At 39.2% G+C, this 13999-nt stretch overlaps 1 protein-coding gene across 1 annotated transcript in view; it reads right to left on the bottom strand.

The window, feature by feature from the left end:
• The window catches only part of gpr179 (G protein-coupled receptor 179), a 30660-nt gene that overhangs the window by 7169 nt on the left and 9492 nt on the right, over nt 1-13999 (bottom strand). Inside the window, exons 5-10 of the mRNA XM_088418824.1 lie at nt 13564-13632; nt 10329-10438; nt 9873-10111; nt 4321-4459; nt 4138-4240; nt 121-261 (exon numbers count right to left, since the gene is read on the bottom strand). Of these exons, the coding sequence (XP_088274950.1) occupies nt 121-261; nt 4138-4240; nt 4321-4459; nt 9873-10111; nt 10329-10438; nt 13564-13632 (801 nt within the window). The remainder of the gene's footprint in view (nt 1-120; nt 262-4137; nt 4241-4320; nt 4460-9872; nt 10112-10328; nt 10439-13563; nt 13633-13999) is intronic.

Here is a 13999-nt window from a genome sequence, read left to right as displayed (position 1 = left end):
GATTTTATAATGCATCTCATATTTGATTCTGGACTTTTCATACTCTGAAATTTTTGATTTTCATACCCAAAGTTAACCATTTGAGATATTTTTTCGGTCCAAATTTGGTTCTGTGTTTACCCGAAAATCATCAGGGTCCACACTGCGCTCGCTCCAGGCTGAGCGAAAGCTGCTGTTGAGGTAGGAACGACGCAGGTCCACCTCGTCTTCATACACCTCAGCAGCGATCTCCTCCCTGCCGGGTTTGCTCATGTACAGGAACTGCCACACACAAGCACAATGGATAAGACATTTAATCCAGCGTTTGCTCAAAACAAATTTACTTCACTTAATTTTGCCATCCCCCTCACCCATTTTAATCCGAGCGACACTATAATCACTCAGTGTGTCTCTTTTAAAGGGAACATCGCCCAGTTTCAAGTTCCTTACTTGTAGAATAAGTAATAGCTGAGCAGTTTCCTTAGCACCTGAGACTCATGACTAGAACTTTACTTTATGTAGCTCATGTACTCCCAAATATTTGAAATGGGTCAACACTAACCACACTTCACATGGTATACGTTCCCTACTGCGATGAACTGGTGAACGCCATGACGTGGTTGACATTCACAACTCTTAAAACTTATCAACATGAAAACACTGTATGCTTTAAATTCTCCCTTGACAAATCAAGGGAGACAAATTTTGGACAAATCAAATCTAAATTTGCTTTATGTTGTTTTGCTTCACCGCGCTAGTTTTAACAGATCACTAAGGTCTCTATGTGGTTTAGGTTTATTGCCCTTGGAGGACATTTTGACCCAACTCTGTGTTTGATGAGTGAAATCAAAGGAAAAGCATACAAAAAACACCAGGAGGATACATTATTGCATAGATTGTCAAAACATGACTACCTTCAATATGCCACGCTGCTATCCCTTCTAAATGCTTGCAAAGGTCGAGAGGTACACCCTATAGGTGTCAAATTAAGGCTATGTCAGGCTCATTTACTGCCATACAAAATTGGAAATACTGTATTGTCATTTTTGGACATATTGGAAAACCTGGTTTTATGCATTTCCCCTGATTTTTGCATTAATTCTTTCAACAGCAACTCATGAATGGGGCGCAATAGAAATGTTGGTGTTGACAGTCCAAAAACCACCGGATGGCGCCAGCCACCAACTTTCAAAGACTTCAATGATTGGCTTAGCTTGGACTCCTTTTAATGCAAAAGTCTTCAAATGTCATAACTCTCATTATGACGTAATAAATATTCCTATTTCATTTCATAGTTATATAAATGTTAGAGATGGGACGAGATCTCGCGTGCCGAGATCTTGTGAGATCGAGCGCCACGAGATTCATTTCTTTTTCACTTTTTTTTTTTTTTTTTGAGGCATTGAGCCAGAAGTGTTATGGAGGGCAACTAGGCTTGTATAAAAGGCTCAAAATGCTGTATGATCTTGTTCGCCAAGGTTACAATTGTTGTTTAGTTATTTGCATAATCACACCTACTATTTACTCACCGTGCCTTCCGTGTCACGTGACTGCGTGTTACCGTATGCGGAAGTTCAGTGTTGTCTAATTGAGAGCATGTTTGTCATGTGGTTGCTTGCTTGTTAAGTCATACACGTCCCTAAATTTGATTTAAGTGCAGAGTTCGTGCCCCAAAAAGTCTGTCATGTTATTTGTTGTATTTATGTGAAATTGTCACTTGTATGTCCGTTTTGCATCCTTAGTTTATGTTTGGAAGAGATTTGCACGTCCCTAAATTTGATTTAAGTATGGAGTTTGTGCCCCAAAAGTAGGTCTTTCATCTTATTTGTTGTATTTGTGTGAAATTGTGTGTTTTGCATTTTTATTTGAGAGAATCGCGGGAGTAGACATTCATTAATTGTGAGACGTGTGCTGTTATTGTTGGACGCTAGAGGTGTCCCTATAAATCATATAAATGTTTAAGTGTTGCCAATTAGGCCTTCAATGTGATTAACATCAATACTGGTTGTGGCAGAGTGACTTCCACCTATTTAAGTTAGTGGCATTTTTGTATGTTGTATTTAATTTATAGTCTTTTCAGGTGCATGTTAATGCCTGTATTCTTACGATACGCCATCCTGTACCCAGTATACACCCGAAACGATCTAGGCACCCGTCTCCTTGACTTCACTTTAGTCGTACAGTAGTTCTAACATTTTACAAGAAAACCAAAGCGGAGATCGTTGATGCCATGAAGTAACTTTGCCGTCACAACTGATTCTGTTGCATGCTTTCATAAGTGCACCTTTCTATCTCAGCGACGTCAGTTGGCAGTGAATGTGTCACTATTTGTCACATTTAATGTTTTTTTGTTGAATGTTTTTTTTTTTTATGTTCAACTGTCAAAGAGTTCAGCTGCAATGTTTCTTGAAGCAGCGTGTGAAAAGAAAGTTTTATTTAGTTGATTTTCACTTCTTCTGAAAGATCTCAGCTGAATAATTTATTGCAGCATCAGATAGAAAAATGTGTTTATAGTAGCCTGCTCAATAAAAATAAATCATTTGAAATTGAAAAGTTTGAATTGGCAGTAATTTTTTTTATTTAAAAAATGTTTGCAAAATCTCATCAGATCTCATTCTCGTGGACTCAGTCGTGAGATATCCCGTCTCGTGGGATTTGTATCTCGTCCCATGCCTAATATATATATACAGTGCAGTTACTTTTGCAATTATCACATTTTTGTAATTTTTGTACATTAAGACATTTTATGTGTATGGATAGGGCTGATGCCACTGAACATTTTGAGGGGTTGAAAGTAAGTACAGTGGGCCCCTGTGTTACAAGAGTAATGCGTTCCACGGTTGGGCTCGTAAGGCGAATTCGGCATATGGCAGGCAATCCAAACTTATGTTAAATACTGTAGCAAATGCGTTTAAAACACCAGGTAAAAACATCAAAATTGTACATACATATTCAAAATTGGTACCAAAATATTATAGTAAGTGCTACGCAAATATAATATACATGCATACAATCAGAAAAACATAAATTAAAAATATAGAAAGGATTTATTAACCTTTGAGTGTCGCTTGTTATGCCCATATTCCCTAGTAAGGGTAATCTCCAGCACCATTTCCATAAAAATCATCTTGTTACTTCTCTCTTTAACATCACTAGCAATCTTGGGACCCATGGCAAACCCTTACAACTTTGAATCAAGCAGTAAAATGCACTATAAATACAGTTTTGTAACCACTCGAGATAGAACAAAGCTTTACCATCCTGCCATTTTGAAACGAGTGAGGCCGACCAATAGCAGACCACCATCTCCGTGAGGAGACACCAACCAATGGCAGACCAGCATTGTAGTGACGCGTTGCATTCAAAGCAGTTTGACAGCAATAGTAAATAAGTGCAATTACCTAAAAACGCCAGCAGATGGAGGCAAAACAACACAATCCCAGCCAAGCCCCCTAGGGTCATGACAGTTGTTTTTGTCGCAAAGCCAGGAAAATACCTTAGAGGTGACAACAAAACTCAGTATTCCACATCCCAACATGTAAAAAAATGTAAGCCAGGGTTGCTGTAACACGGCTGTCCACTGTATATATTTATATATGATGGTGTTATGACCCTTTCAAAGTCAGCCCAAATTGGGTGATAATTAGGCTAGGCTAGTGAAAAATCCCTGGACACCCAGGGGTTAAGCAAATCAAGGTTAACTTCACATTATGAGTTAACATTCCAGTTCCAGACAGCTCAATGCCAACTTCACTTTGTGTAAATCATAGGTCTCAAACGCCAGTCCTCAAGGCTGTAAACCTGCGTGTTTTCCTTGCTGCTCTCTCAAACACACCGGATTCAAATGATTAGGATAATTTTCAAGCTCATCTGGTGTGTTTATAACAGAAGCATCGAAAACATGCAGGAAGGCGGCCCTTGAGGACTGGAGTTTGAGACCTATGATGTAGATTACCTGCTATCTTTAACAACTCAACGCTAAGTTTCGGATGTGCTTCACATCCTCTTGCCTTTTTCAAAGAGACCAAAACCAACATCACTTTGTCACTTGTGCTGCCACAGTTTTAAACATATTGACCCTACAGTGCAGATGCTGGTTTGTCCTATACATCAAGAAAAATCAAAGAAAACCAGTTTGTCCTCAAGGATGCTGTTTACCTTGGGGACAAAGATCAGAGCGAGTGTCACGGTGATGGTCACGTGGGTGTGCGCAAAGGAGAGTAGCAGCATCCAGTCTGGATGCAGAGAAGGAAACGTAAACCTGCAAAGAAACCACAATATTTCCATGCGAGTCCTCCAGTAGGTTCGGCTATGACAACGTGGACCAAGCCAGTGTTTTACCGGCACAGGTGGAACATGGTGGAGACAAGCAGCTCGTTGTGGATAGCGATTCCCATATAGCGAGGCTCATGGAAGGCGGAGGGCACCGGCCGGACGGCGGTCCACAGGGAACTGCCCCAGCACAGGAACAGAAGCTCGGCTGTGGGAGCATGCTCCCCGTCAGTGACAATCAAACGAGGTATAGAGTTACAAGTTGAGCGATTGAAACTAGGGTGCCTTATTTAAAAAAATAAATAAATAAATAAAAAAAATGTGGGAGTACATGAGCCACAAAGTGAATGCAGTTTGCGGAACATAAACAGCTGTGGTGGTCCGTCACAGCCAGTCATACCATAACCTGACATCATTATCATAACTATAATAAACTATAATAAAGATAATGAAAGTCAATTTCATTTTATATTAAGTTTTACAAAATACATATATATTTTTCTTATTAATAAAATAATTCTCCATATTCTGCTCTTTTCATGTCATATCCATTTGGTTACGCTCCTTCTAGTGTTGTAGTTTTAAGTTGGAGAGTTTTTAGCCAATTAGAATTTAGCTAACTTGTGCCGCCAGGCTGTATGTAATCTGTCTCAGCCAGAAGCCAGGGTATTCGCATCAACACGGCGCAGGCTTCTGTGCAAGCGCAGATGGATATGTGAGCGGCTCATTTAACTTAATAGACAGCTGCAATAGCCAATCGAGTCATAAGATCGCCATCTAGAGGGCTCACGTCGAACATGATGTCAGTGGATGCTCACTGCAGGGAGGCGGTGCAATGCTGAACAAGCAAGCTAGGTGGTGTTGGCTTTGGCTAGAGGTGTAGCGTAGCTATAGCTAACATGTCCCGACTTGGCCATATTTCTGACTGGGCTCCCTGAGAGTGCCTTTTATTTGCAAAGGATCGATTTGGTGTTTGGAGGTACACTGGATTTGCAAACTTCAATTGCCCAAGGCAGCAATGAGGCACCAAAGCACGACTGGACACACGGTACGGTGCTTTTAAAAACTTCTTGGCATACCCGAGTGGATTTACGCGGCACGGATTACTGAGTTTTTTTCATCCCCTCAACGATATTTTTCCGACTTTGCGACAAAAAACAACTGTCATGACCCTATGGGGTTGGCTGTATGTGTGTTGTTTTGTCTCCATCTGCAGGTGTTTTTAGGTAATTGCACTTACTTTTTTTGTTCAATCGCCTAACTGCCCCAATGCAATGCGACACTATAATGATGGTCTGCTATTGGTCAGCGTCTCCTCACGGAGATGCTGGTCTGCTATTGGTCGAGAGAGAAGTAAGAAGATGATTTATATGAAAACGAAGCTGGAGATAATTAAGCCTGGGCTACCCTTACGAGGGAATATGGGCATAACAAGTGCCACTCAAAGGTAAATAAATCCTTTCTATATTTTTTATCAAGTTTTCTGTTTGTATACATGTATATTATATACGTACTACTTACTATACTATTTTGGTACCAATTTTTATTATGTATGTACAATTTTGATGTTTTTAACTGGGGTTCTAAACGCATTAGCTATTTAACATAGATCTGGATTGCCCGTCATACGGTGAATTCGTTTTATGAGCCCAACCGCGGAACGGATTAATCTTGTAACACGGGGGCCCACTCTATTGTACATCTCAGTTCGAAGGTAAAGAGAGCTCCTCAACGCGCTACGGTGCTTTTAAAAAACTTTTGGGAACACCCAAGTGGATACACTGTACATCTCAGTGCCAAGAGAAAGAGAGCATGAAGAAGTCAAGAAAAATCGGGTGATATTGAAAAGACTGATCTATTTGCTTCGTTTGTTTTGGTGAGTCAAAGCCTTTTGTTGATTTATTTTGTCATTTTTAATATGTCTGTGTTCTTTTATTTCATTCATATTCAATTAATATTAAATAAATTAAATGATCTTATATTAAACTGAGATTTGTAATTCGGACTCCATAAAATATTATGGATATTTATTTTATTTATTTATTTATTAAGTTTTGACAGCATCATGTTTAATGATAAGTATTGTCTGATCTGGGTTTATTGATGTTTAAAAGCTGTGGAAAATAACTGTGTAGCCTAGTAATGCGTACGTGTGCGCATGAAGAGTATTTATTTGAGAGTCTGACATCACAGAAGGCATACTTGTGTTAAATAGCGAGTAGTTTACAATTTTTGGCTTGTAAATTAAGTTTACCTGCCAGAATCGCTCAAGTTTTGGTCCGAAAGTCATATGGCCACCGCACTCAAAGAATAGCTCTTTTGTTTCAAAATATAATACAGAGAGTGTTGGGACGACCTGAACCCTTTCGCGTAAAATAGGCAGACGTGGGCAACTTCCATTTTTTTGCCGGTCCGATATTTGTCAGAGCCCGCCCCATTTCCTCCATTTATTTCAAGCCAGAAAAAATTGTAATTGTCAGTCGGTGTTTTTTTTTTTTGCACAACCTTCAGCCACCACAAGAGGGTGATGTTTGATGGTTTGTGGTCCGTTATTCATCAGGCGCTGGTCTACTTTTGTCTGCATTCATGACACACTGCACTCATACTAATTGTTGTTTCAGTTTTTGTACTTATACTTAAAGATAACACCATGTCTGCAGTTCTACTGTTACACAACAATTGAAACTCAACATAGCAGTGGCGGTCCGTGCATTTCACACGTAGGCTTCAGTGATTGGAACCCTCATGCGCACCACGCACGTGCATAGGCTTTTTTTTCATAGCATTTAAACATGAATAAACTCCCATCAGCAGATAAAAACTTAACATTCTACGTGCCAAAACGTAGAATAAATCACAGTAATTTCAAATTATTTGTCCACGAAGTTTTATGAACTCCACCAAGACCAGGCAAGCTTTAACAAGATTGTACGCTAAATTACAAATGCCAATTTAATATACAGTAAGTGTCATAAATTACGAATGGCAATTTAATATAAGTGTCACATCTGGTCAGGGTGAGTTGAGTTGGGAGGAGGAAGAAACGGGACTCAAAAAATGCAGGAAAATTGAGAACTTTGTGGCTCAAAAAGCCAGTTTAACAAAGAAATGAGGCAGGAACGAACATGCAAAACTGGATTGACCAAGTATCACTAGACAATGTGGATCAAATCAAACTAACGAGAACACAGACGATAAAGGCAGGCACGAATGCAACAGAAACATGAACAAAACCCCACAACAACAAAAGGCAAACCTAATATGACAATTGAATAAGTGACATAAAATGACAAAAACATATTAACTCATCCAAAACGGCTATCCCCAAGTTTCAGAAAAAATATCAGTACAAAATCCATTCTTCTTTTTTTCCTCAGAAACACTTTCATGACTTGCTTGTAGAGTTTGTCTTCGCGTTTCATTTCCAATAATAAATCCTTTCGGATTGACATGGACGCCAAAGCTGAAAGTCGCACCGGTCCAATTTCCGTTTTTCTCTTCTTCAGCCCTTGTAGGTTTATAAAAAAAAAAAAAAAAAAAAAAGCATCTGCGGGTCTGGGTTCGATGTACGCTAACACGTTAGCTGGTTGAGCAACCTGGTTTTTTTTCTTCTTTTTTTTTTTTTTTAAATAACTATTTAACTACTTCCACTATTAAACATGGTGGACCAATATAGCACCGCCTTCCTGCAGTGAGGGTCCAATTACGTCACGTTCAACGTGAGGCCTCTAGATGGCGATCCTATGACTCGATTGGCTATTGCACCCTACACAATACGTCATTGCACACTGCACAGAAGCCTTCTACTTGTTCAAGCGAATGCCCGAGCTCCTCCCAGCTAAGCTGACATGGTGTGCCTGGAAGTCTGCCTGGCGACACATGTTAGCTGAATTCTAATTGGCTAAAAACTCTACACTAAAATGGCAGTTATTGTAGGAGTGTAACCATATGAATATAATATGACACAAAAAGAACATAATATGGAGCATAATTTTATATATATATATATATATATATATATATATATATATATATATATATATATATAATATATATATATATATATATATATATATATATATATATATATATATATATATATATATATATATATATAAAAAATAAATTTAAAATAAAATTAACTTTTATTATAGTTATATAAATAGAGTTTATTATAGTTAAGATGTCAGGTTATAATTGGCCAGCAGAGAAGGCCTTGCTGGCCCTGACGCCCCACCACTGCAACACTGTAACACAAAATCAAAGCCAGCTAAGGGGTTCAATCCTAGGCTTTTGCATTTTAGGGAATGCAAGTGGAAAGAAAATGCAATAAGCAATCATGCCCACTGGATAGCATTATCATTCTTTACATCACATTCAAATGGTGGATGCTGGTTCTCATTTATCACCGCCTGCCGTGCAAATATATAAGACGGTTTCATCCATGTTTGCCTAATTTTCTCTAAATTTCATGTCACATACACAAAAAAAAAAAATCTTAAATAATGTAATTGAAAATTTCTGTCTTGCATTTCCTGGCCAAGAGCCAATAGGAGAAAGAATGTCAATTTATTCTGCTCCCATTGGTTACTTGACTGTCTTGCAGTGGGAAAGTATCACAGAATGTTCTTCTCAGCAAGCAATTTCTTTATGCAAAACATTTAAAATGTAACATAACATCTCTTAACACTTATTTACGTTTTAAGTATAAACATTACTTTTAATTTTTGGTCGGTGAGTTTGTGTACAGTATGAGTTTTGGTTTATGAAACCAGGATTAAGAAAGGGAACAACTACAAATAAACCTTCGGTATAGTCAGCTGTGTTACAACTGTGAATGATAAGTAGTAAATTGAACCAATCTAGTTTATTCAGTGAACTGAATATTTTCTCCACTACTTGGTGGACCTATAAAGTGACTACTGTCACACCAACTGCCGGCTGATTGCAAGTTGTACTATAACTATATGCAGCAATTCAGCACATACAGTAAACATGCAAGTCAGTTGAATAATATTTCATTAAGCAAAAAAGGGGCGTGGCGGGCTGACGGAATGTGTCTCCCAACGATTACCACGACAAATGAAAATTGCAATTCCGACATTTTTAATTTGCGTTTTTTAAAATGTAATTATTGTATTTATTTATTTTTATTAGCATTCCTGTCATTCATCGGTCGGTTGGTAAAATGGGCATTCGTCGTGACAGCCTGACGGACAGTCCGTCAGCACTGGCAAAGTGCCCACATCTGAAAATAGGTTGCGCCTTTGCAACAATAGGAAAATATGGGAACCATGGTGACAAGGATCATAAAATGAAGTGTGGAGACTGTAAAGCTCATCTATTGGACAAAATGTTGATTTGTTAGCGCAGGGATGGGGATCCCCGGTTCCTCAAGAGCCATATACCGCCTGTTTTTGATGTGTCTTACATTCACCACATCTGATTGGAATGATCAGGATCATTGTCAGGCTTCCACAGAGGTTGATGATGAGCTGATTATTTGAACCAGGTGGGAAAGGTGAGGGAAACATTGAAAATGGCAGGATATGGCTCTCGAGGAACCGGAATTTTCTACCCTTGTGTTAGCGGGTAAGATTTGCTACTCTCCTGTTCCTCACCCACGGCCATCATGTAGTCCCAGCGGTCCAGGTAGCAAAGGTCAAAGCCCTGGCCCTGCGCTGTGGTGGTGCTCACTATGACCGGAATGTTCCTGTCTCGGTTCTGGAGGACGCCCACCGTCCAGGCGCACAGGAACCAGCTGGCCGCCATCAGCATGACGGCCAGAATCCTTAGCAGGTGCAGGCTGGACATGTAGGGGACCCTCTGGGCGGTGCGCGACAGGAAGGCCTTCAAAACCCTGCAGGTTGAGGTAACATTCACTGGAAGATATTTGACAGTTTTCTCATTCCGGTGTGACCATTGCTGACAGCAAACCTAACCAGGACCACAAACTCTAATTTGAATCTGAAGCCCACCAACAAACCCAAACCCACGCTGCAAATCAGAACGGTGAAAGAAGTTCAGGGTCACTTGAGGACATCTGCGATGTCTTTGGTAGAAAACTGTTATCTGACCTGTACATTTTGAGAGTGAGTGTGCCGTAGACGATGGAGAAGCCCAACATGCGAACCCAGCGGAGCAGGATGCACCTGAAGGTGCTTGGCTTGAAGTACAAGATGAACACCTGTGGACAGAGGGCAGACAGTCGCTGTCGAAATCCGTTTGGCTTCAGGTACTTTATTTTGAGCCTGGTGTTAGATTAGGACTCTTTGGGACCGTAGTGTATGACAAGCTAGGCAGTGGCGTTGCTGTTAAATTTCATTGCTCTGCATCTTCATAGCTGGAGCAGTAAGCCACATAGAAACTGTTTTGTGAGACATGACACCTTATTCCGCAGTGAGCAGAAAAAGGCTCCAAAGCTATGTACTTCATCATTCTGGCATACAGTAAAGTTGAACAGATATCATGCAGTCTTCTGCTAATTTCTATTAGCATATCCAGCATTAAAGATAAAAGAACTTGGCAAAGGTTCCTGAGAAACCTTTACACTGGTGAGAAAGTCATTGTTGATCTCTTTAAAATGGTTATCCAGTTATCCAGAATGTGTTTCTCTGATGAAAATTGTCAACACACTGTAAACCTCTCAATGAAAAGTTAGGGTTTATCTGTTTAAAATAGTTGGTAGACCTTCATAATGTGAACTTATTATGCATCTGTTTAACCAATTTCAGTTTTTTTTTTCCCGAACAGGGATTTACATTTGTTCCTCAAGAACAGCAGAGGTGTGAAGATTTCTCCAAAAGGGTAAAAAAGCCACTGACAATGTAACTAAGGCAGTACTTAATTTATACCCGTGTGTTACATTTGTTTCTTTTTAATAGAAATAACATCCTGGGTCAATTTGACCCAAAGTAGATGTGTAATTATGTTTCGGAAACAATTTTTCTGTGTACAGTATTCCTGCTATGAAAGCTTGTGATTGACCCCTCCCTTTGGGTTATGCTTGAATCATTTTGACCCGGGGTTTGCATATTCATCAAAAAAGTTGCAAAAATGTTATGAAATACAGAAAGATGCTATTTTAAATGGATATGTTTATTGTATATAAGCGGAGCAGAAATCTTGTACTGAACTCTCCATTCAACAATTAATTTCACTTTCAAATGGGTCAGTCTGACCCACTACATTCATGAGAGACACTAAATTACTAAAATCCAGTTTTATAACTGAATAACAGTGGCAATTGTATGTAGATTTTTGTTATGCATGCCGGCCTGGTCCCAATTTATCGTGAGAAGCGTGAGCCACCTGCAAATATATTGTTGAAAAGCTAAAAATAACAAACGAACTAAATAAAGATGAATTCAGTAAATTACCTTTGAATAATTTTCCCTTTTGTTTATAAAATGCATATTTTAGAACACGTAAAAAGATGCGTCGAGCCTTCGCTTCCGCCTTCCTCAACACTTGAAACTGAGCCAACTACCGTAACATAAGCAGTATCAGCACAAAGCTCCACTTCTCTGATTTTGAACTCCTTTTGAATTTTGTTGCTAGCTCAAATGGCTCAGAGATAGGATGATTTGTAAAACATCTCGTGGGTCTGGTTAAATGGTTAAACATATTTGCGGGCCGCATCCGGCCCGCTGGACGCATGTTTGACACCCATAGGCTAATACATTTTATCGAGTGAAGCTTGTGTTAATTTGTTGAAAATAATGGGCAAACGTAAACCTCATAAAGTCAAATCAGTGTTTCTCTGTTAAACCCTGGGGAAAATTTTGACTCGACCCGATGTTTTTCACGTGTGATATCAAAGGAAAAGCATACAAAAAAAAAACACGAGGAGGCTAGTTGTCAAACACAAAAGTCTTCAAAAGTCAACACTTTAATTATGACATAATAAATAATCCTATTTTAATTTCATAAATATGTAAATATGCTGTGTAGTTACTTTTGCTATTATCAAATTTTTACAATCTCTAATTGAAATTTTTACAGTGGCAAGGTCCATGCCACTGAACATTTTGACTGGTTGAAGGTAAATATATATAGTTGACCATGTTATGTATGACCTTTTCAAAGTCAGCCCAAGTTGGGTGATAATAAGGCCATGCTAGTGAAAAATCCCCAGTCACCCAGGGGTTATCTAATGTGTAGTGAAATGAGTTAGTTCACAAGTGTGGAACTCCAGTCCTCGAGGGCTGGTATCCTGCATGTTTTCGGGTTTTCTCACACCAACACACCCCATTCAAATGAATCTCTTAGGAGCAATCTCTGCAGGAGCTTTCAATGATTCTAATGATTTGAATCATGTGAGAGAAGGTTGGAAAACATGCAAGATACCGCCCCTCAAGGACTGGAGTTCCACACATATGTGTTTGTCCGTTCAAAATAGTGTGGAGAACATAAATGCCCAATTTTTTCTGTTGATCTTTGAAAAAAAATAGCGATTTAAAACATAAAGCAAATAGCAACAGTGAATGTACAGCACCCATTTGCCAGTTTCCTGAATCTGTGCCGCCATCCGGTAATCCAGGAATTAGCGCCCAGCCACTCAAAATAAGAGCATCGGCTCAAAAAAAAAAAAAAAAAAAAAGTGAGAGCAAATGCCCATGATCGTGCACTCAATGCACCCTTTTAATCAGCACAAATGCTGAGCTTGCCATTGAGGTCTGTGGGCAACAGCCAGGAGAAAAGCATCTCTGATTGGTAGACAATCATACAAGCGATACAAAGATAAAATGAACAAGAACATAAATAGCAGATGGTCACCGTTTTGAATGCCTCCTACAATTGCCCGATCCCTGTCTGAGTCCAAATTTTCGCAGCGTTCAATGACAAAGACATAGTACATTTTTTTACATGTTTTGAATTAACCATTTAATCAAAGGATACTTTTTCATTTATTAATGTTGTACAAAATAGTACAACATCATTATGAATTGTAAAACATTTACATTATTATTAATCGGAAAACATTTGAAGTTTTTCATCGATTGGAGAGAAAAAAAACAAATAAATCTGCTCGTTTTTATATCTGGCGGGCCGGATTAAACTTGTTTGTGAGCCAGAACCGGTCCACGAGCTGTGTGATTGCTTTAGCTACTGAAGTAGCAAAGGTAGTTATTCGTTTATTTCTTTTTTATAAATTCAAGAGTTTTGTTAAAGAAGGGTCGAAAAATAGTCTGTGGTGAACAAAATAATAAAATACTTTGGGTAATTAGGTACTAAAGTAATCGATTACTTAAATTGATGACTTTATGAAGGAACAGAGTAAAATCTCTTCCCAAATGGGCCAGACCTTACCGGGAAGTAGAGGAGCAGCGAGCCAAACAGGATGGCCTCCAGCAGCAGGAGACCTGACGCCCGAATCCTCTGAGGAGACGCAAGGCACACGTTAGCAAGTGAACATTTTGGGCATTGGGACAAAAGTATTGCTTGGTTGCTGCCTTGGTGCCAAAGATCTATGTTAGAATTGGGGAGCCTTGTGGCAAATTAGTGCTCATAAACTAAGTTGTGGCGGGTAGACGAGCTTCAATGGGACAATAATAATAATGAGAGAAGTTGTGCTTTGCTTGCCATCGTCATGGTGTCAATGAACTTTGTTGGAGTGAGTGGAGGAGTTTGATTTACTCAAAAGTGTGGCTTTGCCGCCATGTTTTTTTTCTTGGCACTGTGTTGAAGTGAGATTAGGAGATTAATTTATATAAATTTAGTACTTTGCCGCCATCTTGGTACCAAA

This window comes from Hippichthys cyanospilos, chromosome 7 (assembly GCF_059441005.1).
Source record: "Hippichthys cyanospilos isolate Australia breed blue-spotted pipefish chromosome 7, RoL_Hcya_1.0, whole genome shotgun sequence".
NCBI lineage: Eukaryota > Metazoa > Chordata > Actinopteri > Syngnathiformes > Syngnathidae > Hippichthys > Hippichthys cyanospilos.
Note: the sequence above shows the minus strand (reverse complement) of the source record. Positions and strands in the feature narration are given on the sequence as shown.